The sequence below is a fragment of the Myotis brandtii genome, unplaced genomic scaffold (genome assembly GCF_000412655.1).
Source record: "Myotis brandtii unplaced genomic scaffold, ASM41265v1 scaffold679, whole genome shotgun sequence".
Taxonomy (NCBI): Eukaryota; Metazoa; Chordata; class Mammalia; order Chiroptera; family Vespertilionidae; genus Myotis; species Myotis brandtii.
This window is the reverse complement of record NW_005370653.1, coordinates 126,268-152,879: the sequence shown is the minus strand read 5'-3', so window position 1 is coordinate 152,879 and position 26,612 is coordinate 126,268. Positions and strand designations below refer to the sequence as shown.

The 26,612-nt window shown below is 50.5% G+C and overlaps 1 protein-coding gene across 1 annotated transcript in view; it reads left to right on the top strand.

The window, feature by feature from the left end:
* Positions 1 to 26,612, top strand: part of CHRM3 (cholinergic receptor, muscarinic 3) — a 99,609-nt gene that overhangs the window by 71,231 nt on the left and 1,766 nt on the right. The window contains 1 exon segment of the mRNA XM_005881334.2: positions 25,713 to 26,612. This exon segment is cut by the window's right edge and continues 15 nt beyond it. Coding sequence (XP_005881396.1) covers positions 25,732 to 26,612 — 881 coding nt within the window. The 5' untranslated portion in view covers positions 25,713 to 25,731.

Here is a 26,612-nt window from a genome sequence, read left to right as displayed (position 1 = left end):
GGAGGAGGGGGAGGAGGAGGAGAAAACAGGCAGTTTAGCTGCGTCTTCTCATCACGTGCCAGCAGGATGAGCGGACAGTCGCGCCTTACTTTATATTGGCAGTGATCGCTCACTAATCCATCTCGGTGTATAAGTTTGTGTTACTTGTTGGTATTATAATCTGAATGAACTTGAGCAAGGCCGCCCACAACTCATCTGAGCCTCTAAATCCTTCTCCTCTCTTGATAAATATTTGGGGTGGGGGGCACTTTATTCATCTAATGTCTGTCCCGTTCTGTCTTTCTGTGGTTTTAGTTTACTCTTTTTTTTAATATATTTTTATTGATTTCAGAGAGGAAGGGAGAGGGAGAGAGAGATAGAAACATCACTGATGAGAGAGAATCATTGATCAGCTGCCTCCTTCACACCCCACACTGGGGATGGAGCCCACAGCCCAGGCATGTGCCCTTGACCGGAATCGAACCTGGGACCCTTCAGTCCGAAGGCCGATGCTCTATCCACTGAGCCAAACAGGCCAGGGCTTAGTTTAGTCTTTCTCCTCTTTGATTGCTTGCTAGATTTGCATAGCAGATGGTTAGTTAAAACCAAATGGAATTTCACCCCGTGGTTGTCCAGCATTCGAAGGGTCTCCTCCGTGCCCTGCTCTTTCCAATTTGCCGCCTGTCCACTTGCTGACTTGGCAGTATGTCCACGAAGCGTCTGCCAGCTCTGCAACCTGCCAGCCAGGCTTGCGGCTCCTCCTTCCGCCCAATGTGAGGGTCTCTGTGTAAATAGAACGGGGGGCGGGGGCAGAGGAAGCACCCAGCCACCCCCATAAAGTCATGCTGTTCCAGGCCAGCATCCTCCTGGCCCGGGATGGTGGACAGAGCCCTGTGACTGCATTTAGGAGTTTCACTTCTATCGATCAGATGAAATCAGGAGATGGAAACTCTACAAAGCTTAGTTATGTAGCTTCTTAACATTAAATTCTGAGACATTAAGGCTGTGTTATTCTTCATTGGTTTGGGAATTTAGTTGAGAAGTTGAGGATTTAAAAATAGAAAACTAGCCCTAGCTGGTTTGGCTCCGTGGCTAGAGCGTCGGCCTGCGGACTGAAGGGTCCCAGGTTCGATTCCCGGTCAGGGCACATCCCCTGGTTGCGGGCTCGATCCCCAGTAGGGGGCGTGCAGAAGGCAGCCGATCCATGGTTCTCTCTCATCGATGATGTTTCTCTCTCTCTCTCTCTCCCTCTCCCTTCCTCTCTGAAATCAATAAAAATATATTTAAGCAATAAGAATAGAAAAATAATCGTGTGAGCCCCTGGCTTTCTATCGGCTGCAAGGCGGCCACCTGGGTGGCTCGTCTGCCTTGGCGACATCTCGTCGACGTCCCCATGTGCTGTCATCTGCCTCTCCTGAGGATGACCCGGGGTGACTGTCCTTTCTCTAGCCTGGCCGTTTGCAGCTCTGGGCAGAGGCAAAGGCAGACCCGTTGGAAGGAGGACCCACGGGGAAAGGAGAGCTCCCCGGCCGCGGGCCCAGGACACCCTGGAGCTCATGGACACTGGAGCCACTGAGGCAGCTCATCGACCCCAGCGTCAGTGATGGGAGAGCCTCGAGGTCTGTGGTTGCACCAAAAGTATAACTTTGTGCAAAGCACTGTTAACAAGGAAATTGACAATAAAATTATGCAGGTTTGCATCGTTTTATTAGCAAGGAGAGCTCCCCGGCCGCGGGCCCAGGACACCCTGGAGCTCATGGACACTGGAGCCACTGAGGCAGCTCATCGACCCCAGCGTCAGTGATGGGAGAGCCTCGAGGTCTGTGGTTGCACCAAAAGTATAACTTTGTACAAAGCACTGTTAACAAGGAAATTGACAATAAAATTATGCAGGTTTGCATCGTTTTATTAGTGAAGTTACACACACACACACACACAGGAAAAGATCTGCAGAAATCTCTCCTAAAGAAAAAAATAGCATGACCTACAGCTTGCCGCGATCGATAGAATGTCTAAACGGGGCGCATTCAGCCACCTCAGTAAAATCGTTAGAGGATCTGCTGAGCGAGGAGAAGCGAGGAGCGTGAGGACGGCCAGAACCGCGGCCTCGGCGGCCGTAGAAACGCTGCTGTCGGCGTTTCCGTGTTTCTGATCCGTCCCACGTTTGCATGTCTGATAACGGCACGTTTTCCCAGCCATCCTAAGACGTGCTTCCTCTTAGGAGATCACAACCCAAGCGGAAGGCCCAGGACAGTCTCTGCCGATCTGAGACCTGGGCAGGGGGCAGGGGCAGGGGCAGGGGGCGTTTCTCCTGGCACAGCCACTGAAATGGCGTGAAAGGAGGAAGCGGGTCCTGTGGGTGGAGAGCAGTCAGGCACGGCTGGGAAGGTGAGGCAGGCCAGACCGAGGGACCCCACTGGTGCACGAATCCGTGCACCAGGCCTCTAGTGTGCATATAAGATCTTTGGTTAATCTCTTCCCGCCCTCCTCCCTCCCCCCTTCTCTCTGAGATTCATCAGTCTGTTCCCTGTTTCCATGCCTGGGCATTGAGGGTCTGCCCCCTGGTGGTCAGTGCATGTCATAGCTAACAATCAGAAGGTCGTTTAGGCTTTTATACATAGAGATGAATTATTGAGATCCCGTAAAATACTTCTGTCTTTTTTTTGGGGGGGGGGCGTGGCAGGGGGGGGCCTTTGGCAATGAGTAGTCATTCCGAAAGGTATGGTGAGAACGGTTTCTTAATTCTCAAGGGATTACTTCACGGTGGCTTGTGTTAAGGTAGTTTTATATTTAGTTTCAAGAAGTTAAGATTTTCGTCTGCCCTGGACGAGTGGTAAATAAACGCACAATGACCTGTTCACTTTCCCGGGCGTGACTGGCCACACTGCCCTGGGATCAGAATTCGCTCTGGGATTCTCCCCGGATTTAGCACGATTCCAGGAAGCCTGAGGGGACCGTGGCCGCATTAGGGACTTTTTGAAAACGGGCGGTAAGCAATAATGCCGTACGCTTGAAGCCACATGATTCCCGGGAGCCTAGCTGCTCAGGGAGAAGAATGACACACGTCAGGTCAGGGGTCGTGGAGGGACAGCTGCTGCAGGTGCTCTATTTTTTGAGCTTTTCCGCGTGAAGACGTTTCCTCTCCCAGGATTGGGCAGCACGCCCTCGAGGGTAGGAATGTGGCTTCTCTCCTTGGCGTTTTGGGGCGTCTGGGGAATTCTCCCTTCATGACAACCCTCTTCTGCGTCCAGTCGGCCAATCTGTAACTACTTGCGGGAAATGAAATGTGAACTTTCTCCTCCGATGACCTGCGGTCAGATGTGTAGGTTAGAAAATCGTATCGCAGGTGCAGAAGTCTTTGTGAATGGAAACTACAGAGGTGGCCCTAGCTGGTTTGGCTCAGTGGATAGAGCGTCGGCCTGCGGACTGAAAGGTCCCAGGTTCGATTCCTGTCAAGGGCACATGCCCGGCTTGTGGGCTTGATCCCCAGTGGCGGGCGGGGGAGGGGGGTGCTGGAGGCAGCCGACCAATAATTCTCTCTCATCATTGATGTTTCTATCTCTCTCCCCCTCTTCTCTCCTCTCTGAAATCAATAAAAGTATATTTAATTTAAAAGAAAGAAAGAAACGACAGAGGTGGCGGTGAAATAAGTGCTACACCAGGTGTCGCCGAGAGGAAGGTGTGCACACGGTGAGGGGAAAACCTCCGCGAGTCTCGAACACCTGGAACGAGCCTGCGTCTTGCCTCTTCCTCTGATGAGTTTGTGGTCTCCCCTCGGGCTGCCCTGTAGTGTGTGTTAGCGTTACTGCGGGGCCATCACATGACTTAAGGGACGTGTGCGTGACAGGCCGGCTCTCAGACACGAGCGCCAGAGGCGTGGTGACCGAGACTCGGCCCTGGAACTTCTGGAACTTTCGTTTGCATTAGCATCCGCCACTTGATACCTAATCTGTGTGTGTGTGTGTGTTCATTTTCCCACAGCTACGAGGCGGGGATTGGGCTACTCAGAGGTTCATGAATCCAGAGGCTGGCTTCCGCCGAAATCCTGTCCTTGTAATCACCCCCGCGGTGAACCACCCGTAGTGTTTCTGTCTGTCCCATTTCAAGTTGTATAAGACAGCAAACCACTTCTCATAGTAAGCAAGCGATGGTGTTACATCACTACACCTCCGTTCCACTGGTTCTTCTCTTGTTATATTTCCAAGATGTTTCTGATCCCTCACTGCCTAGGTCAAGTGCCGTTTGCCTGAATGCAACTCTGTAGACACGGCCCTGAGACGGCAGCACGCAGGCCGGTATCTGCCATTCCACCACGCGCCAGGCTCGCCCGCCAAACCGGTTACCTTTCTTTTCTTTCTTTTTTTAAATATATTTTATTGATTTTTTACAGAGAGGAAGGGAGAGGGATAGAGAGTTGGAAACATCGGCGAGAGAGAAACATCGATGAGCTGCCTCCTGCACACCTCCTACTGGGGATGTGCCCGCAACCAAGGTACATGCCCTTGACCGGAATCGAACCTGGGACCTTTCAGTCCGCAGGCCGACGCTCCATCCACTGAGCCAAACCGGTTAGGGCCAAACCGGTTACCTTTCAACGATGGCGATAGGGGAGTCTCGGCCTCCGGGAGCCGTGGGCATGTGGCCACGGGAGAGAAACCGTGTTCCCCTCTCGGGGGAAGGTTCTCGCTCCTAAGGGATGAAGGTGCTTTTACAAAATCAAGTGTCTTTTTGGTGTTTCCCGGGATGGGGGCCCAGGAAAGAGCAGCCGTGCCCTGACTGCTTGCCTAGGATTTCTGGGGCCTCATTCACTCAGCAGTCACTTGTGCCTGGTGCTCCGCAGGCCCCTGCCGTGCGGGGTGGAGCACACAGCAGACACATCTAACATCCGGGTTGTAACTGCTGCGTCCATTGGGGCAGACGGGCAGGGAGCCAGGGAGCCGTGACCGAGGAAGGGTCAGACGTGTGCCCGGCAGAGCTGGCAGCGGCGTCGAGGCCCTGTGCCCGCGGGCAGGTGGCAGGGCTTCCCCCGGGAGACGGGCCTTTCGCTGCTCACCTTCGGAAATGCACGTGCTGTGGGAAGCGCATGCCACACACCTGCTAATTCATCTCCTCCAATAGAGACACGTTTTAATTTCTTGTTCCTTCCATTGTTTAGGGCAGGCAGTGTGGGCAAGGAGAGAGAAACAGTGAAAAAAAAAGAGAGAAATACAAGGCACCTGGCAAATGAGATATGCTTTCATTATTTTTTTCAAGACAAAGACAATAAAGAATTCACAGACGAACCAATAAGAAGTGTGTGTTCTCTTGGAGAGCAGCGCCTGTCATCACTGTGAGGCTGCTCCCGCGTCGGGGAACATTCCCAGTGGCTGGGGCTCCGCGTGGGTTCTGATGGGAATGACCGTGAAAATCCCCGTTCATACGGTTTCTTTTTTTTTTAACATATATATATTTTTTTAATTTCAGAGAGGAAGGGAGAGGGAGAGAGAGATAGAAACATCAATGATGAGAGAGAATCATGGATCGGCCGCCCCCTGCACGCCCCCTCCTGGGGATCGAGCCCACAACCCGGGCATGTGCCCTTGACCGGAATCGAACCCGGGACTCCTCAGTCCGCAGGCCGACGCTCTAACCACTGAGCAAACCCAGCTGGAGGGATACAGTTTCTCTATTTGAGCTTAGGGTTGGATGCCTGCATCCAGCCGAGATGAGGCTTCGACAAACACATTCTTCTGCAGGTTTCAGCTGTTACCACAATGTAAACATAAGAAAAGAAACAAACGCCTTATTTGGGTAGAAAATCATGTGACTTTTTAATCTTTAAAAACCCAGTTCCTTTTCACTTCTTCAGAAAAAGAGAAGTAGCTCCAGCTCCCTAATACAGCCTCGTAAATAATTATTCTCCTGGCCCTTTATCAGTGGGTTTTATAGTTTCGTTGCGAGAATAATGTCTATAGTTTGGCCCAATCCTAAAGATGACCTTGCTTGACATTGACCTGCCATTTGGACATCATCATTTTGGCTGGGGCCACCTTCCACATGCATCCTGCTCAGCTGTGGGCATGACGCCCATCAATCGGAACGCAGGGGGGGGCTTGCAGGGGGGGAGGGTGGTAGGCGGGGAGCTCCTGGGAGAAGAGAGGTTTGGAGACGTGAATGGAAAATGTCGCCTCTGTTTAGCATGAATGAGCCTGGGATTTAAATAACATTCTTCGGGCCAGATAAGTCGTTTTTCTTTGGCTTCCTAGGCATGTGTCGACTTTAGATATTTAAGTGAAGTGTTTTCTGGCTGTCCTCAGTCCGTCTTTGATCTTCCTGTTCCCTGTTGTGTGTTCACTCTTCAGCTTCCCCAGTAGGGGGCGCGCAGGAGGCAGCCAGTTCATGATTCTCTCTCATCATTGATGTTTCTCTCCCTCTCCCTTCTTCTCTGAAATCAGAAAATATATATATATATACTAGAGGCCCGATGCACGAAGATTCGTGCAAGAATGGGCCTTCCTTCCCCTGGCTGCCAGCACCGCCTTCACTCTAGCCAGAGCCGCCTTTCCACCTTCCCACGCTGCCCAGAGGTCCGGAAAGGCTGGGGCAGTGCAGAACTCCTGCGTCATCACCATGGAGACGATGCAAGTGTCCTGCCCCCCCGGCCGGTTGGCACCTGTGTATGCAAATCAATCTGCCATCTTTGGTGGGTTAATTTGCATACTCACTCCTGATTGGCTGGTGGTGTCGTGAAGATACGGTCAATTTGCATCTTTCTCTTTTATTGGTGTAGATATTATTTTTAAAGCGTTCTGAAGACAATGGTGGTGATGGTTGTCCAGCAGTGTGAATGAATCCAATGCCATGCACTGTGGCACAACACGGTTGAGACGGTAAACTTCCTATTCTGTGTATTTTAACACAATTAGAATATGGTTAAGAAATTACTCGTGTTCATTCCCCATCCCATTCCCGCGGGAGGAATTTGAGGGGCCTCTTTCCATCGTCATGCTGCTGCCCTGTGCTCTCCACACCCCGGAAACGTCGGAACAGCAGGCATGCCCAGCCAGCATCTCGCACACGACTGCAAAGTGAGACTCAGAGTGGGGGAGAGGACTCCTCCACATCGCAGCCTCTCCGGCCTCCCTCTGGCTGCGTGTGTGTGACGGTCACCGTCTACGCAGACAAAGGTCCATCGGCCGATAGTTTAAGGAGAGGATGAGGTCAGTTCGTCTGTAGTTTAAGAAGAGGACTGGCAAAGAGCCAAATGAGCAAAAATGCACCACAATCCCAGGATTGGAGAAGTGGAAGGAATCCGGTAATCAATAGAAAAGCAAGCTTGGAGATCGATATGGAAGTAGGGCACTTCATTAAATAGATTTTGATGAAAGGGTAGAAACACGCACAGCGTGAGTAAAAGGAAGCTGCAAGAAATGCAAGCAATATGGAGGAAATAAGATGAGAGAAGGTCTATCAATATATTGAGGGGAAATGCAAAAAATATATATATCGTTTCTACAATACAGGGAGAGACAGAAATCAATGGAAGTAATAGATATTCCTTTCCGGGCCAGTGCTAGACACCAGTTACAGAGCTGGCCTGTGCTGGAAACCACAAGTGTTATTGACCGCGTATGTAAAGAGACAGCAAGCAGCTTATGGAGAAACGCAGAAATATCCTCCCTGGCCACACCGTCTCTTCGGATGTCTAGGAAAACCTAGATGAGCCCGAGCCAGTTTGGCTCAGTGGATAGAGCGTTGGCCTGTGGACTGAAGGGTCCCAGGTTCGATTCCAGGTCAGGGCACATGCCCGGGTTGCAGGCTCGATCCCCAGTAGGGGGCGTGCAAGAGGCAGCCAATCAGTGATTCTCTCATCGCTAATGTTTCTACTCTCTCCCTCTGCCTTCTTCTCTGAAATCAATAAAAATGTATCTTTTAAAAAAGAGAAAAGGGAGGGAAAACCTAGAAGAAGAGTGGCAGACTCTCAAGGTACAAATCCAAGGCCACCCACAGAGCCAAACATCAAGGCTCCAGCAACTTCCTGCAGAAACAGTCCCTTCATTGGCTCCATGTATTTGGGGAGGTTCTTCCTGAGTTTCTAGGACTCTGTCCGCCAAACAAAGATGAAAATATGTACTGCTCAGCGTTGTTATGAGGAGTAAAAGAGAACATGTATTTAAAGGGCAGGACAACATATCCTTTACCTCTCCACCCTGAGTAACAACGTGTGCAACGTAAGCGGCCCATGGGAAACGGAAAGGGGGCTGCCAAGACTAAGAAACAAAATGTGTCTGTGACCACACTGGGTGGGAACGAGAAAGTGAGACCATGTGGGCGGGGGGGCGTGGACAGTGAGCATGGGTAGTGGGTTGTGAGCGAGGGTGGTGAGCCTGGGCAGTGAGCGTGGGAGGTGGGGCGTGAGCAGTGAGCGTGGGCAGTGAGCGTGGGCAGTGAGTGTGGGCAGTGGGGTGTGAGTGAGGGTGGTGAGCATTGGGCAGTGAGCGTGGGCAGTGGGGTGTGAGCGAGGGTGGTGAGCCTGGGCAGTGGGCATGGGCAGTGGGGCATGAGCCAGGGTAGTGAGCCTGGGCAGTGGGTGGTGGGGCGTGAGCAGTGAAAGTGGACAGTGGGGTGTGGGCACTGACCCACATAGGTGCTGCCGGACCCCTGCCCAGCCTGGAGCGCCGGCCTTGTTGTTTGGTGTTTTCTCTGCCCCAGAACATTCCGTACCAGTGGGCTGAGGAGGCAGAGAATTTCCGTGTCATGTCGTGGTGAGATTTTCAAAACTGTCTTTCTCTGTGTCTGGGACCCGATTTTCACGTGGGCTTTGCACTTTGGAAGCACATGGAGGAGATTGCGGTTGTGCTGCACAGCCTTGCACTGTCTATTTCCCTTTACTGTCCCCCGGAGAGGGCAGCAGCACATACGGATGATTTCCTCTCTGAAATCAATAAAAATATATTATTAAAAAAAAACAAAAACAGCCCTGACTGGTTTGGCTCAGTGGATAGAGCGTCGGCCTGCGGACTCAAAGGTCCCAGGTTCGATTCCGGTCAAGGGCATGTACCTTGGTTGCGGGCATATCCCCAGTGGGGAGTGTGCAGGAGGCAGCTGATCGATGTTTTTAACTCTCTATCCCTCTCCCTTCCTCTCTGTAAAAAATCAATAAAGTATATTTTTTAAAAAAACAAAGGGACAACATCATTGAAAGTTCGAGTGACAAGCAGCCGTTCTCTGAGGACGGTCAGAAGTTCAGCACCTGAGGCTGGAGGGGGGCCGACCTACAGGGGGAGCTCGATGGGGCCCCGGGCGGGGGCGGGACTTGGCCCAGAAGCTTCTGGAGACAATCTACTAAGTGCCGTTGATTAAATCAGGTGTTACGTAGATTTTCACAGGTTATATTTCTATATTGTGTCAGGGATAAAGTAAGACTTCCAAAGCAGAACTGTCTTTTCTTCTTGGCAGCGTCCTGCCGGAAGGTGAGCCGGCGTTGGCATCGGATGTGCCGGGCCTCCTGCGGGCTCCCAGCGGGCCCTGCCGTTTGTCCTCGGCTGTCATGCTCACTGTTTGCTCATGACCTTTATGGAAATGAGGGGAAAGAATTAACTCTGCCAGCGTGTGGTCCAGGACAGACTGTCACCTCATGGTTTAAGGGGCTCCCCTGTGTGCGGACCGCGTGGTCCCTGCCTGTGCCGCCGACTCCTGACTCCGTGGGAATCGGGGCTTCTCCGTGGGCGGTGACGAGCCGTTATCTTTGACACATCCTGTCCTTCATTTATAATTTTGTCAAACTTTTTTTTTTAATCGGATTTTTTTTGCTTTTTGTTGTGTGTGTGGTTGTGTGTGTTTTGGGGGGGGTTTAATCCTCACCTGAGGATATTTTTCCATTGATTTTTTTTGGGGGGGTGGGGGGAATAGTGGAAGAGAGAGGGAAAGACAGAGAGAAACATCGATGTGAGAGAAACACATCGATCAGTTGCCTCCTGCACGAGCCCTGACCAGGGCCCAGTCCAGGGAGGAGCCTGCCACCGAGGTACCTGCCCTTGACCGGAATCGAACCCGGGACCCTTCAGTCCGCAGGCCAATGCTCTATCCACTGAGCCAAACTGGCCAGGGCAGGAGGATTTTCTTTACGCTGCAGAGGAGATGACCTTCTAGGTGACCTCTCCCTGACTGAATCACAAGATTCAGGTCTTGCTTCTGGTTCCTTCTGTGTCCGTTGCCTCGTTCCCCTGGAATCCGGGCTCCTCTGCATTCGTTTGGTCCCAGGTCCAAGCCGCTTCACGGCAGATTCCCGAGCAGTGAGATGACGGGGACACCCACCTGCTCCCACACTTGCTTCCTGCTCACGTTCAATAAACGTGAATTGGTGTGGGGTGTTTTTTTTTGCTTTTTGACTAAGAGCCAGGTCGTCCACCAGCGGCAGGAGGAATGCTTTCTATCTATATGCAAATGGGCTGCCAGTCCTCTCCAACCGCTGGGAAAAGGCCTTTTAACCAAATGACTTCTATTCCCGTGTCTTCAGGTGTGACATTAGTGGGGTAGGAGCTGACCGCCCGAGTTCTCGTCCAGCCGTGTCACCCACATCAGGAACTCGGGGGAGGGCGAGGTTTGCACACACTCGACAGTCAGGGAATAAACAAGTCGTTGAAATGCCCAGTAAATACCTAGCTCCTGCCCTAGCCGGTTTGGCTCAGTGGATAGAGTGTCAGCCTGCGGACTGAAGGGTCCCGGGTTCTATTCCGGTCAAGGGCACGTGCCCGGGTTGTGGGCTCGATCCCCAGCAGGGGGTGTGCAGGAGGCAGCCGATCAATGATTCTCTCTCATCATTGGTGGTTCTATCTCTCTCTCCCTCTTCCTTCCTCTCTGAAATCAATAAAAATAAAAATGACCTAGCTCCCTACCGTAACACTCAAGCTTCTTCTCAACTTGATAGCAACTTATCCCAGCTACACCTGCCCCACAAACCACTGAGCAGCCCCCGCACCTGCCTCTCCCGCAGTCACCGTGGTCTCCACTGGCCTGAATGGCCCTACCTGCCTACTGGTGGTAACGCTGATCAGTCCTCCATGCCCTCAAACGTCACCTCCTTGTGAGGCTTCTCCGTGGACGTGACCTCTCACCCCTGGCAGAGAGGGGCGCTCTCACCGGGAGTCCATGGCTCTTTGCTCAGACATGGGGTGCGACGCGTGGGCTATAGCTGCGAAGGTCATTCTGCGTACATGGCCCCCCGCTTCCTGCCCCTGCTCTCGCTCAGACATGGGGTGCGACGCGTGGGCTATAGCTGCGAAACTCGCTCTGTGTACGTGGCCCCCCCGCTTCCTGCCCCCTGCTCTCGAGCCTGGCCTGCTGTAGAGCAAGTCCTCAATGACACTGGTCAGTACCACTCGAGTAAGTTCTACTGGGGATCGGTCTTTAAAATGAATCTATTTAAGCCCTAACCGATTGGCTCCGTGGATAGAGCGTCGGCCTATGGACTGAAGGGTCCCAGGTTCGATTCCGGTCAAGGGCATGTACCTTGGTTGCGGGCACATCCCCAGTAGGGGGTGTGCAGGAGGCAGCTGATCGATGTTTCTCTCTCATTGATGTTTCTAGCTCTCTATCCCTCTCCCTTCCTCTCTTAAAAAAAATCAATAAAATATATTCAAAACGAACCTATTGAAGCTAAAGTTTAATAAACGCATATGGCGCTAACCTTGAGGTCAGTGCGATAGGGCAAGCCCGGGGAGACCTGGGCCGGCTTTGGTTCCTGGCTGATTCGTGCGTTTGGATGACTTGGAGATTCAAGGACCAATGTGCCGCAGATTCAGGCGGTGGCGCTGGAGATGGAGAGCGAGGGACCGTGTCCCTCGGGGTTGCCACGTTGATTTAAATGTGTTTCCCCTTTTGCAATAGTTTGTCTAAAGCGGTGACATAACATGGGGCTCTCGCGGGCCAGCCTGAGACTCCACAGACCTCCCGTCTCGGCCTCTCTGTGCCAGCTCGCCCTGCGCCTGCTGTTTGAGGATGAGCAGAGCTGGCCCTGCCTTTCTCTCTCTCCCTTCCTGTCCCTCCCTCCAGTGCAGACATGAGCACCTGAATCTTTCCTGGGGTTCGCAGGCCTCCGGGCCCCCAGTTCCTCTGCAGCACAGGAAACACAGCGAGGGAAATCGAAAGATCTTTGGGCAGTGCCGGGAAAGAGACCATTTTTCTTACTTGGAAAAGAAAAAGGGAGGCCCTCGCTGGTGTGGCTCAGTGGATAGAGCATCAGCCTGTGGACTGAAGGGTCCCGGGTTCGATTCCAGTCAAGGGCACGTGCCCCAGTTGCGTGCTTGATCCCCATGCAGCACAGGAAACACAGCGAGGGAAATCGAAAGATCTTTGGGCAGTGCCGGGAAAGAGACCATTTTTCTTACTTGGAAAAGAAAAAGGGAGGCCCTCGCTGGTGTGGCTCAGTGGATAGAGCATCAGCCTGTGGACTGAAGAGTCCCGGGTTCGATTCCAGTCAAGGGCACATGCCCCAGTTGCGTGCTTGATCCCCAAGTGGGGGGGGTGTGCAGAAGGCAGCCAATCAATGACTCTCTCTCATCATTGATGTTTCTCTCTCCCGCTCCCTTCCTCTCTGAAATCAATAAAAATATATTTAATTTTTTTAAAAAAGAAAGAAAAAGGGAGCAAGCTTTCTTGACTCTTTTTTACAGTGAAGGCACTGTCAGAGACGGAGATCAATAAAGCACGTTTCTCGACCTCAGCGTCCTTAGAGTTTCAAACAATGGTTTTCAAGTTTCAAGGCATGAAATCAATGTATTAGATTAGGGAGTGTTTTTATTTATTTATAATAATATAAAATAGAAAACAGTCCTAGCTGGTTTGGCTCAATGGATAGAGCGTCGGCCTACGGACTGAAGAGTCCTGGGTTCGATTCCAGGTCAGGGCACATGCCTGGGGGGCAGGCTCGATCCCCAGTAGGGGGCGGGCAGGAGGCAGCCGATCCATGGTTCTCTTTCATCATTGATGTTTCTATCTCTCTCTCCCTTTCCCTTCCTCTCTGAAATCAATAAAACATATTTTTAAAAAATAAAATAAAATAGAAAACAGCAAAGTGTCTCTCCTCTCTGAAATCAATAAAATATATTTTTTTAAAATAAAATAGAAAACAACAAAGTGTCTTCCATGAAGTGAGGGTCTTTGGCATGAAATTAATTCTCAGGAGGATGGGTATGTGTGTGCTCTGGGGCTCCCTGTAGAGTCGTTTCTTTCTTTAAGATTCAGTAGAATCATGAACATGGACATAAATCCCTGCAGCTCAGGTGTTAAGACATTGACATCGAGAAGAGATGTGGGGGTGAGAGGACACAATGTCAAACCAAAAGCTTCAAGGGTCCCCGTGGCCAGAACTGCATCGAGTCTGTGCCACGTTGCCCATCCTTCCCGGACCAGACGTGGATGAGCTAATTCTCTGCGTGGCCTGTTTTCGTTGATCATATTTATGACAAGTAGGAGGGCGCTGATGAGGAGGAACCCTGTGAGGTTGTTATTCCTATTCCAGTATGTTTCCTGGCTGGGGCGCTGCCGTCCGAGCTGATTCTGTCTTTAACATCCAGCTCTGCTAGAAGCATGGGATTCAGATTCCTCCTCCTCCCCCTTCCCCTCCCCCATCTCCACACACAAACCCCAAAGCTCCCCTCACCTGGGAGAGACCCTCCTCGAGGCCTGGACACTCCCCAGGGTGCAGCCCCGCAGCGAAGGGAAGGTTGTTGGCGTGTGAGGTGTGGGGGTGGGGGAAGTCCTTACACAGACATCAGTGCCTGCCGTCAGAAACGCCCGATCCTGGGGCTGTGCTCTGTGGATGGCCCACGGAAATGCCAGCTGAATCATAAACGGGGGCTCGGTCCTGCCTCCCATCTTCCTTTCCTTTCATTCCCACGCTTGCCCTTTGAAGAGTCTGTTTAGAGCCAATAAAATGATACATCGGGCCCTAACTGGTTTAGCTTAGTGGATAGAGCGTCGGCCTGCGGACTGAAGGGATTCCGGTCAAGGGCATGTACCTTGGTTGAGGGCACATCCCCAGTATGGGGTGTGCAGGAGGCAGCTGATCGATGCTTCTCTCTCATTGATGTTTCCAACTCTCTGTCCCTCTCCCTTCCTCTCTGTAAAAAATCAATAAGATATATTTTTTTTAAAAAATGATGCATCAGACACACCCTTAACGATGGCTCAAGAAAGCTCGATACATATCCAGGGGTCTAGAGTCACTCAAAAAATTAGAGAGACTCCATGGTGGTCACTCCATCCGCCTCTTCTCCAGGCCTCCTGAGCCCCACCTCGCCAATCAGTCCTGGCCGGGCAGGACCCTGGGGGTCAGCTCAGCCCTCCCTGTCCCCTCTCCTAGCCTCGCTCTCCTTAGGAAGCTGCAAACCCTGACGGACACTTTCAACCAGTTAGTTCCACGGACTTCATGGCTACGTCATGTTATGTTGTAGGTTAGAGTCCACAGAACTGAAGGTGAAACCATGTCAAACCTTCCTTCTCTCTCTCTCTCTCTCTCTCTCTCTCTCTCTCTCTCTCTCTCTTTAAAAAAAAAAACAGGCAGGCCCTGGCTGGTTTGGCTCAGTGGATAGAGCGTCGGCCTGCGGACTGAAGGGTCCCAGGTTCGATTCCAGTCAAGGGCATGTACCTTGGTTGCGGGCACATCCCCAGTAGGGGGTGTGCAGGAGGCAGCTGATCGATGTTTCTCTCTCATCAATGTTTCTAGCTCTCTATGCCTCTCCCTTCCTCTCTGAAAAAATCAATAAAATATTTTTTTAAAAAAACAGGCAGAATATGAGTATATTTCAACTGATAAAAGTATAAGCCCTGTGATTATGTTATTCCTATTCCAGTGTTCTCAGGAAGAACTGGATGAAAGTCGTGAATTTGAGTTTCTGCAAAGTATCTTTGCGCCTAAGCACTGAACTACACAATTACACAATGGTCGCTAGACATTTCTTCTTCCGAATTTCATAGATGCTGATTTTACCTGTTTATCTGATCCCGTCTCCTAAAGAGGCTTAGAGTCGGGGGCGGGGGGTCTCCTTTTGATACGCGTTTCTCAGTATCTGCTGAATGCAGCCTCGCTCACTCATTCACTCATTCACTCATTCACTCATTTGAGCCTCATTTGCCGAGTTTCTGTTAAGTGTGACAGGTTGGGCCAAGCTGTGTAGATACTATGAGGGTAGAAAACACTGATGTCGCCCTCGCCGATTTGGCTCAGTGGATAGAGCGTCGGCCTGCAGACTGAAGGGTCCCAGGTTCGATTCCGGTCAAGGGCACATGCCCAGGTTGTGGGCTCTACCCCATGTGGGGCATGCAGCTGATCAATGATTCTCTCTCATCATCGATGTTTCTATCTCTCCCTTTCCCTCTCCCTTCCTCTCTGAAATCAATTTTTTTAAAAAAAAGAAAAACACTGGTTTCTACCCTCAAGGTTTGGGGTCTAGGCCCTCGCAGATACCGAAACCCATGATTCCCAAGTCCCCTCTATGAAATGGCATAGACCAGTGCATACAGTTGGCCCTCTGCATCCGCAGACTGGCAACTGTGAATTGAACACAGTACAGGTTTCTGGCCCTGGCCAGTTTGGCTCAGTAGATAGAGCGTCGGCCTGCAGACTGAAGGGTCCAGGGTTCAGTTCTGATCAAGGGCACGTGCCTGGGTTGCGGGCTCAATCCCCAGTAGGGGGCATGTAGGAGGCAGCCAATCAATGGTCCCTTCTCATCATTGATGTTTCTATCTCCCTCTCCCTTCCTCTCTGAAATCAGTAAAAAATGTATTTTAAAAATATGGGGTTGACGCCGAAACCGGTTTGGCTCAGTGGATAGAGCGTCGGCCTGTGGACTGAAAGGTCCCGGGTTCGATTCCAGTCAAGGGCATGTACCTGGGTTGTGGGCACATCCCCAGTAGGAGATGTGCAGGAGGCAGCTGATCGATGTTTCTCTGTCATCGATGTTTCTGACTCTCTATCTCTCTCCCTTCCTCTCTGTAAAAAATCAATAAAATATTTTTTAAAAAAAATATATGGGGTTGACGGGCCTGGAGGGACAGGCTTGGTAGTAGGCGTGGACACCATTCATCGGGGACAGGATGATCGATTTAGGATTGTTACTAACCGAGGTACAGACCGTTACTCCGGGGTAACACGCTAAGGATCTTATTTTAAAAACCAAAACAAAACAAAACCTTCAGGACCACAGGCATCCCCATGTCTTTAAATGACTCAAATACCACCGGTTAGAATACGAAACGTTGGCCGCGGCTTTTGCTTTTCAAACCTCCCAGGATTCTTTCCGTGTCTGGTATGCAGTTCAGGAAGCGAGCACAGTCACTGCTTGTTCCGTTGGTTGGTGATTAACATTCATCGCCGCCACCCTGACGCGTGAAGTGATCGTCTCTTGACGCGTGGTGTGTGTGGGGGCAGCAGCAGGCAGCATGACAACCTTAGCCATTTACAAAGGCCCGGCCGTCAGGACAGGTGCTCTGAGGCCTGTCCCTGCGCTGGATCAGACACCTGCCTGCCTGTGGCTGCAACCCTGATGCCCAGTATCTTCTTCAGTGACGGGCAGCGGGAGTGACCTCAGATCTGCTAAAGCTCTGACGCGGACTCTCGGATGGTCTCTCGGCATCCGCCTCTCCTGGAATGATACCAGGTAGCAGATGTCAGATCCTGGCCCCGGGGGGGCAGGGGCCATTGCCAGGGGTTGCAGCGTGAGGTCTCAGTACGTTCCCCAGGCGACTTCAGATGGAATGTGGGATTTGGTGACACATGTCGGAACTTGATGTTGCCTTTTTGGTAAAACAGATTTATGTTAATTTTTTTAAGTTTTTTGGGTTTTGTGGGGTTTTTTTCAGAGAGGAAGGGAGAGAGAGAGATAGAAACATCAATGATGACAGAGAATCACAGATCGGCTGCCTCCTGAACACCCCTGCTCTGGGGATCAAGCCCAGGCACATGGCCTTGACCGGAATCGAACTCAGAACCCTTCAGCCCGCAGGCTGATGCTCTATCCACTCAGCCAAACCAGCTAGGACTTACGTTAACTTTTGATGATCTATTGGGATTCACTGTAGAATTTTATTGGGCGCAGATTTGCAAACGTCCGGCTGTCTCTAAGGGGGTAAAACAAAGAACAAAATGCTGTTTTTGTTGACTTGCTGTGTTACATGAAGCCCGCAGGCTCCGAATGTTTCCCAGCACAAAGAGAAGTTTCCAGCCCTGACCAGTTTGGCTCAGTGGCTAGAGCGTCTGCCTGTGGACTGAAGGGTCCCAGGTTCGATTCTGGTCAAGGGCATGTACCTTGGTTGCGGGCACATCCCCAGTGGGGGGTGTGCGGGAGGCAGCTGATGGATGTTTCTCTCTCATGGATGTTTCTAACTCTCTATCCCTCTCCCTTCCTCTCTGTAAAAAACCAATAAAATATATTTTTTTTTAAAAAAGAGAAGTTGCCATGTGTGCATGTCATCTTGGTAACGGAGGTGGAGGAGGAGGGAGGGCTGGGCAGAAGGTGAAATTCTCTGATGGGCAAGCAAAGGGAAGGGGCCTATCGGGTGTCTCGTCTTCCAACCTCCAGACGAAGGTGCGGTTTCATCGGCCTTTCAAGTACGCGGCTACTGTAAACACAGCCGTGGGCGGTCGCAGACAGGCCGAACAGCATGAGACCAGCCGAGAGAGGCTGGGCCCAGGTCACCGTTTCTCACCCTCCACGTAGGTAAACAAGTCACCTAAGGAGACGTCAGAAACCGTCAGAAGGGCTTCCTGGATGCGGCGAGGCAGGGAGATGGTGTGAACGAGACGTAGCAAATGGCAGCTACGTCTCATTCCTCATTCACATGAGCAATCAAGCCCACACCTGTTGGTGTTTTTTCATTGTTGTCATTTGGGTTTTTTTTACCCTGCTGGTTGTCTGGAGTCCGCTTACCTGTTTGCTTTGCTTTTCATCATTAGTTGCCCATACAGTAAATGCTTTTCTTCAGAAGTCCAATCCGGCCCTGCTGGCCTGAACGCACGGGACAGGTCTGCAGACCCCTTTCCAGAAGGTTCCTCCCCCGGCTGATGGTCGTCCGTTCTGTCCAGTTGACTGCGTGTCATCTGCCCAGGTCCCGTACTCTCGTGAGCGTGGGCCCACCATTGGCACCAGCTTTAAGAATACTTTTTAAGCGCTTGGAGTTCACGAAATGAACAAGGCGTAGTTTTTATTTCCGAAACCATTTTGCCTGAAGAGGCTTTAAAGGAAAAGGACAACAACAAAAGAGTTAAAAGCTGCGTTCTTGCATATCAAATTATGACTTCTTCTTTTTTCCAATATATTTTTATTGATTTCAGAGAGGGAGATAGAAACATCAATGATGAGAGAGAATCATGGATGGGCTGCCTCCTGCACACCCCCTACTGGGGATCGAGCCCGCAAACTGGGCATGTGCCCTTGGCCAGAATCGAACCCAGGACCCTTCAGTCCGCAGACCGACGCTCTATCCACTGAGCCAAACCGGTTAGGGCCAGGCTCTGGTCTTAGTCTCTGGCCCCCTGTGCTGTCTTTCTCCAACTTGGAAGAGACTATTTATTCATCCATTCAGAAATGCGTATACCTGTTTGAATGTATTTCTGCAAGGGAGTCTCAAGAGCTCATGTTTCTGACTAACAAACAACCCACACCTATCGTTTGCCATCGAGAATGGGTAGAATGAGCCAGGAACTAACTGTGGGAATGTGTCACGTGTCCACAGCTCAGGCAGAAATGCAGTTCTGAATACTCCTGGTCCTATAGGCTTGAAAATAACTTTATCGTCGACAAGGAATTTCACCAAAGCATTGTTAGCGTACAGAGCTTTCGACATAAAGTATTCCCTTTTCACCATGGAAACTTCGAGGCTTCGTTCTGATGGGTAGACGTTAAACAATTTTGAGAAAAGAGATTGGATGCTAGTTTCAGCTGATTATATAAAAAAAGTGATGATGGATAAGTGGGTGTTTTTTTTTTCTTAAATCAACATCTGTTTCCTATGTGTCGCGCAGTCATATTTGCTTAGTGTACAATTCAGGCGAAATCTGGGCTGTTTTTAGCAAAGCCAACACATCAATGGAGGGGAAAGCTGAATGCCATTCTGATTTTGCTTACTGACTTCGCTGTCCCAGGAGTCTTTGCTCCTGGTGATGACTCAAGTATCCTTGTCACACAAAGATAAGGCCACCAGCTCCATTCTTTCATCTGGAGACGGTTCCTATTTTAGGGGCAGTGACCGCATGGGAGTTCAGTCACAAAACAGATGTGAAATCCTGACTGCATGGGGTTTTCTACTTCCTCTCTCTGAAAACTAGAAAAGTTGTCACAGGAAATGATTTTATAAATTTTTTTTAAATTTTGACCAGAAATAAAATATAGGTGTTTATTGTGCAGCAAAATACAGAGATCCTGCCCTAACCGGTTTGGCTCAGTGGATAGAGCATTGGCCTGTGGACTGAAGGGTCCCAGGTTCAATTCCGGTCAAGGGCATGCAGGAGGCAGCCAATCAATGATTCTCTCTCATCATTGATGTTTCTCTCTCTCTCTCTCCCTCTCCCTTCCTCTCTGAAATCAATAAAAATACACTTTTTTAAAAAGGAGAAAAATAAATAGGGGACCGCCACTCAGCCAGAAGCCGGGCTCACAGCTGGCTAGAACAGCGGCGGTGGTGGGAGCCTCTCCCACCTCTACGGCAGCACTAAGGATGTCCAACTGCAGGGAGGGACTAAGCCGTCAGTCGGACATCCCCTGAAGGCTCCCGGACTGCAAGAGGGCACAGGCCGGGCTGAGGGACCCCCTACCGAGTGCAAGAATTTCATGCACCAGGCCTCTAGTGTGCATATAAGTTGTTTGGTTAATCTCTCTCCCCCTCCCCTCTTCCCTCTGAGTTCAGTCAGTCTGTGCCATGCTTCATGTTTTTTTCATTGTCGGGGCTGACCAGCAGACCCTGAGTGACGGATGAACAGATTACTTTGACATACATTTCTGTGAAAGAGAAGGCTAAGGGACTAGTTTGCTTTAGTAGCAAAAAGCCCTGATTGCCTGCCTCGTTGGCTTTTGATTATAACAACAGCTTGACCTCAACTTCATCTCTAGATACAATCAGCAGGGTAAGCATCCTTGAGAAAGCACATGCTTCTACCAGGTCGGGTCTTTAAAGACTGAACATGGAGATTTTAGTAAAAAACTCGGGGGATGGGACTTGTTTGGAAAAAGTCAAGGTAGGGGCTGCCGCCTTCGGCAAGGTCCCCTCGGAGGCCCCCTGACCTTTCAGAGAATCCTCCTCACAGACATTCCAACCAAGTCCCATGCTTCCCCACCTTCCATCAGTTTATTTTGTTCATTAGAGTCCACATATAAGTGAGATCATGGGACAGCATTTTCAATGAATCGTTTATGATCCTCCATCACAACAACGCACGGTCTTCCAGATTTTCAGAGCGTTGAAAACCTAACAATTAAACCTTCCATTGTGACGCAGCAGCAGGACCTGTCTGCAGGCACGGTGCCTCGTTTCCCCTGCAGGGCAGAGTGCCTCCTGGGCCTAGTGCCTCACTAATGTCGAGAAAGAACGGCTTTTTTTCAATGAATCGTTTATGATCCTCCATCACAACAACGCACGGTCTTCCAGATTTTCAGAGCGTTGAAAACCTAACAATTAAACCTTCCATTGTGACGCAGCAGCAGGACCTGTCTGCAGGCACGGTGCCTCGTTTCCCCTGCAGGGCAGAGTGCCTCCTGGGCCTAGTGCCTCACGAATGTCGAGAAAGAACGGCTTTGCATGCGTTTTTCCTTGTATTGCCACGTCTCTAGAAATTCTAATAACAAAAGGTTGTATTCTTCGTGGTGCGGATGCAGAATAACCAGGAGGCCCGTTGGCGTGTGTGTCTGAGGGAATGCGTGGTGTTTCCTCAGCAGCTGGCGAGCTCCGCGGCACTATGCCCAGCACCCTTCCCTTTGTGGTCAAATGGAATAAAACTGTGAAAGGAGGCAGCAGGGCACTTTTAAAAGCAAGCTTCTCCTTGTTAAAGGGATTGAATGCTGTTCCGGTGCTGGCGACCTGGAATGTCCTGTTCACAACATGTCAATGATTCTCTCTCATCATTGATATTTCTATCTCTCTCTCCCTCTCCCTTCCTCTCTGAAATCAATAAAAATATATTTTAAAAAAATAAATAAAACAACTATTTAAAAAAAGAAAGAAAAGGAACGGCTTTGCATGGGTTTTTCCTTGTATTGCCACGTCTCTAGAAATTCCAATAACAAAAGGTTGTATTCTTCGTGGTGCGGATGCAGAATAACCAGGAGGCCCGTTGGCGTGTGTGTCTGAGGGAATGCGTGGTGTTTCCTCAGCAGCTGGCGAGCTCCGCGGCACTATGCCCAGCACCCTTCCCTTTGTGGTCAAATGGAATAAAACTGTGAAAGGAGGCAGCAGGGCACTTTTAAAAGCAAGCTTCTCCTTGTTAAAGGGATTGAATGCTGTTCCGGTGCTGGCGACCTGGAATGTCCTGTTCACAACATGAGCAACGGCACCATATTAGGGCACGTCTTCCCTCCTGGCAGCTTGGCACGAGTAGCCGGAGTTAACAAGTCAGATTCTGACTGTGCAAGTCCGAACGCATCTTACCCCCTTGAAGGACACATTAGCTTACGGAGGGTTTGTTGACCGGATGGACGGGACGGCGAGGCTGAACTAAGCCGGGAACCTGATCACCACCTTGGGGCTCCTTGCGGCCTTCGCCTTGGCACCTGCCTGTGGGTAGGCTGTTCTCCAAGTCTGCTTTGCCACCTAGTGGCGGGCTCTGGTCTTGCCTTCATCTGACCAATGCAACTCACATCAGCTATCGAATCCTGTAGTGAATTAGGACAGAGGCAGACGCCCTTAAGCAAAGAAGACAGTTCAAAGACAGACCCCAAAACAAGCCCCTTCAACTCTTACCACTCGCAACATCATGGATGGGCCTGGAGAGCATGATGCTACGCGAAATGACCCAGTCGGAGAAAGACACGTATCACATGATCTCACTCATTTGTGGAATATGATGAACGACATAAACTGATGAACGAAAATAGAGCCAGAGACATAGAAGCATCGAACAGACCATCCAACCTCAGAGAGAAGGCAAGGGAAAGGGGGGTGAGAGATCAACCAAAGGACTTGTATGCAGCCCTAACCGGTTTGGCTCAGTGGATTGAGCGTCAGCCTGCGGACTCAAGGGTCCCAGGTTCGATTCCGGTCAAGGGCATGTACCTTGGTTGCGGGCACATCCCCAGTAGGGGGTGTGCAAGAGGCAGCTGATCAATGTTTCTCTCTCATCGATGTTTCTAACTCTCTATCCCTCTCCCTTCCTCTCTGTAAAAAATCAATAAAATATATTTTTTTAAAAAGGACTTGTATGCATGCATGTAAGCAGAACCCATGGACACAGACAGTAGGGGGGTGAGGGCATGTGCTGGGGGGTGGGAATGACTGGGGAGAGGTCAATGGGGGAAAAAGCAGACATATGTAATACTTTAAACAATAAGGAATTTTTAAAAAAAAACAAGTCCCTTTGATACTGTACATACTAGATTCCGAATAGGGAAGAAGCACGAATCATTGCTCTTAGAATAAAGTGTGGTTGCAAACTGCAAAGATCATTTTCTCCTGGCTCTTCGTGGTTAAAATAATGATAGAGGTAGAGTGGCATTCATTTAGACTTCTATTAAAAAGTGACCTACACATTTTCAATTCGTTTGGGAGGTTTAAGAATTGACAACTCCTGCCCGGCCAGTGTGGTTCGGTGGTTGAGCATCGATCTATGAACCAGGAGGTAGCTGGTTTGATTCCTAAACAGGGCACATGCCCAGGTTGCGGGCTCGATCCCCAATGGGGGGCGTGCAGGAGGCAGCGGATTCATGATTCTCTCTCATCATTGATGTTTCTAGCTTTCCCTCTCTCTTCCTCTCTGAAATCAATAAAAAAATATATTTTAAAAAAAGAATTGACAACTCCCGATTTTTTTTTCCCGGGATAGGCACAGTCAGGCTGGTTTAGAGGCAATAAAATGAGCTCATCTTCTTGGAATTCATCACAGAAAAAAAGGTCCCACGTTTATATTGGCCCTTGGGTTTCTCTGAGCACTTTCCCGTGTGTTTTCACATTGAATATTTACACACATTTTTTTAATTTAAAAAGGTATCTATAGATTGATAATCTCCCAAAATTTTATTCGATAGCTAGGGGAACGGGAGTAGACTTCTCATCACAATTGTTCACTTTTCCCTAACTGTCGCATTCTCAAATGATTTTTTCACATTCTGCTTCACTGTCTCCTTTTAAATATGAATAAAAGGTGTCAACCCATCTGCTGCAGGGGCTTCTGGGTATTGTAGACCATGACCCACAGCACAAAACACATTTTTTACATCATGGCTGCATACACATGTGTGTTTTTTTAATTGATTTTTTTAAAGAGAGAGAAACATTGATGTAAGAGTGAGACTTCAGTCAGCTGCCTCCTGAACACCCACTTACCAGGGATCAAGCCTGCAACCTGGACATGTACCCTGACTGGGAATCGAACTGGCAACCTTCTGGTGCAAGGGACGACATCCAGCCAACTGAGCCACACCAGCCAGGGCTGTGTGTGTGTGTGTGTGTCTTACACAGAAATTTTGTGAAACAATACTTACTGTTATTAGGTGGAATGCGTTCTGATCCGGCCTTTCAATTCTGTTTCTTCTCTTTTTTTATCCTTGTATTGGCCCAATTTTGGCCTCCTGACTTACATTTTGAATCTTAGAGAGTCCTTTCTGGATGGGATCTTAAATGCAATCCTATATAATAAAAGCCTAATATGCAAATCGACCGAACGGCTGAACGACCAGTGGAACAACAGGTCGCTATGACACTCACTGACCACCAGGGGGCAGATGATCAATGCAGGAGCTGCCCCCAGCCCACAGGCCCCAGGCCAGACAAGTCGGGTGCCAGTGGGCCCCCACCCCCGCCCCGATCGCCCTAGCTGTCACCCCACAGATCAGCCCTGATCGCTGGCCAGGCCTAGGGACCCTACCCATCCAGAATTTCATGCACTGGGCCTCTAGTGTAGTGATAATGGTCTAGAAAAAATAGACGCTCAGAGTTGAAATCTAGAACCAACCTGTAGGTACCCCCATGGTAGGATGGGGCCTTCCTCCCAAAATCCAGGGGTGCTCTCCAAGGGGCTCCTGTCACGCACCAGCAGGTCCAGGTTTGGTTTCATCCTCCTTGCGTGAGGGGTGGAGCCTGGAGCACTTCGGTGGCACTGCCCGGAATGTCTCACCAAACCGCAGGCCCCGGCTCCCACCGGAAGGGTCAGGAACCTACTCTGAATCCCAGAGAGGAACTTGGGCTAGACCCCTGCCCCCATTCCGTCCCTGCCTGACCCCCCTCTCCCCTCACACAGGCTGCATTCCTCCTGGGGACCACTTGTAAGGGGCGAGGATCAGAAGGCTTATAGGAGTGTCTGTCCCCACCGCCTGTTTCTTTCTGAGGATTAAAAGCATGTCTGCCCTGCCCTAGCTGGTTTGGTTCAGTGGATAGAGCAGTGGTTCTCAACCTGTGGGTCGCGACCCCTTTGGGGGTCAAACAACCCTTTCACAGGGGTCACCTAAGACCATCGGAAAACACATATATAATTACATATTGTTCTTGTGATTAATCACTATACTTTAATTATGTTCAATTTGTAACAATAAAATTGGGGGTCACCACAACATGAGGAACTGTATTCAAGGGTCTCGGCATTAGGAAGGTTGAGAACCACTGGGATAGAGCATCAGCCTACAGACTGAAAGGTTCTGGGGTTCAATTCTGGTCAAGGGCACATGCCTGGGTTGCAGGCTCGATCCCCAGTAGGGGGTGGGTGGGAGGCAACAGATCAATGATTCTCATCATTGATGTTTCTATCTCTCTCTCCCTCTCCCTTCCTCTCTGAAATCAATAAAAAGATTTTTTTTAAAAAAGTATGTCTTCCCTTAGGTGTCTGCACCTATATGTCAACTCAGTGCCTAACTATATATATAAAAGGCTAAGCGACCATCCGAACGGCCAGTAGGTATGACGTGCACTGACCCCCAGGGGGCAGACGCTCAACGCAGGAGCTGCTGAGCTGCAGTGACTTGGCAGCAGCAATTCTCCGGTGATGCACCCCCAAACTAGAAAGGAAGCCCGATTCCACCAGGGTGCGTCACCCAAGAACCACCCTCTCGCAATCCGGGACCCCTTGGGGGATGTCATCTACTCCATTGTGCTCAATCCCTGCAGGCCAGGCCCGGGGACCCCACCTGCCGGAGGGACCCCACTCACTCTGCACATGACCTTCAAGCTGTGTGGCTGCCCCAGGTGCAACCGGCCCGGGAGGAACCGCTAGAGGTTGGCTCCAGGGTGTGTCCGGCCCTCTAGCCCAGTCCCGCCCTGCCGACCACCTTCTAATTAATTTCCTTTCAGTGTGCACGAAAGGGCACTAGTAGAATATGAACACCCTTGACTCAAAACGTACTAACTCTAGGGCACAAAGGCTGTGAGTCAGGATAAGGAAAAGAGCATTGAGCGTAGAGATGATAATTCTCTTCTCAGGAAAAAGCACCTTAAACAGAAGGCTTTTGGCCTGGGTTTATCATTATTTCATTTGGGTCTTACCCAGAACTCCTGATGTTTAGGAAGTCACGTGTTCCTTATGAAACGATAACTCTTTTCTCTCTCTCTTTTCTCCCCAGACTATGTCCGAGAGTCACAATGAACTTGCATAATAACAATACAACGTTGCCGTTGTTGCCAAACCTCAGCTCCCTCTGGGTACCTGGTTCCCCAGGTGCAGGGCTGCCCCCGGGCACGGCCACTGATTCTGGCAGCTACAACGTTTCTCTGGCAGCTGGGAATGCCAGTCCTGCCAATGGCACCGTCAGCGACCCTCTGGGAGGCCACACCGTCTGGCAGGTGGTCTTGATTGCCGTCCTCACGGGGGTCGTGGCCCTGGTGACCATCATTGGCAACATCCTGGTGATCGTGGCGTTTAAGGTCAACAAGCAGCTGAAGACGGTCAACAACTACTTCCTCTTAAGCCTGGCCTGCGCCGATCTGATCATCGGGGTCATTTCCATGAATCTGTATACGACCTACATCATCATGAATCGCTGGGCTATGGGGAACTTGGCCTGCGACCTCTGGCTTTCCATCGACTATGTGGCCAGCAACGCCTCCGTCATGAACCTGCTGGTGATTAGCTTTGACCGGTACTTCTCCATCACCAGGCCGCTCACCTACCGAGCCAAAAGGACAACGAAAAGAGCCGGCATGATGATAGGCCTGGCCTGGGTCATCTCCTTCGTCCTCTGGGCGCCTGCCATCCTGTTCTGGCAGTACTTCGTGGGCAAGAGAACCGTGCCCCCGGGGGAGTGTTTCATCCAGTTCCTCAACGAGCCCACCCTTACCTTCGGCACGGCCATCGCCGCCTTCTATTTGCCCGTCACCATCATGACGATCTTATACTGGAGGATCTATAAGGAAACGGAAAAGCGTACCAAAGAGCTGGCCGGGCTGCAGGCCTCCGGGACGGAAGCAGAGGCGGAAAACTTTGTCCCAACCACGGGCAGCTCTCGGAGCTGCAGCAGCTACGA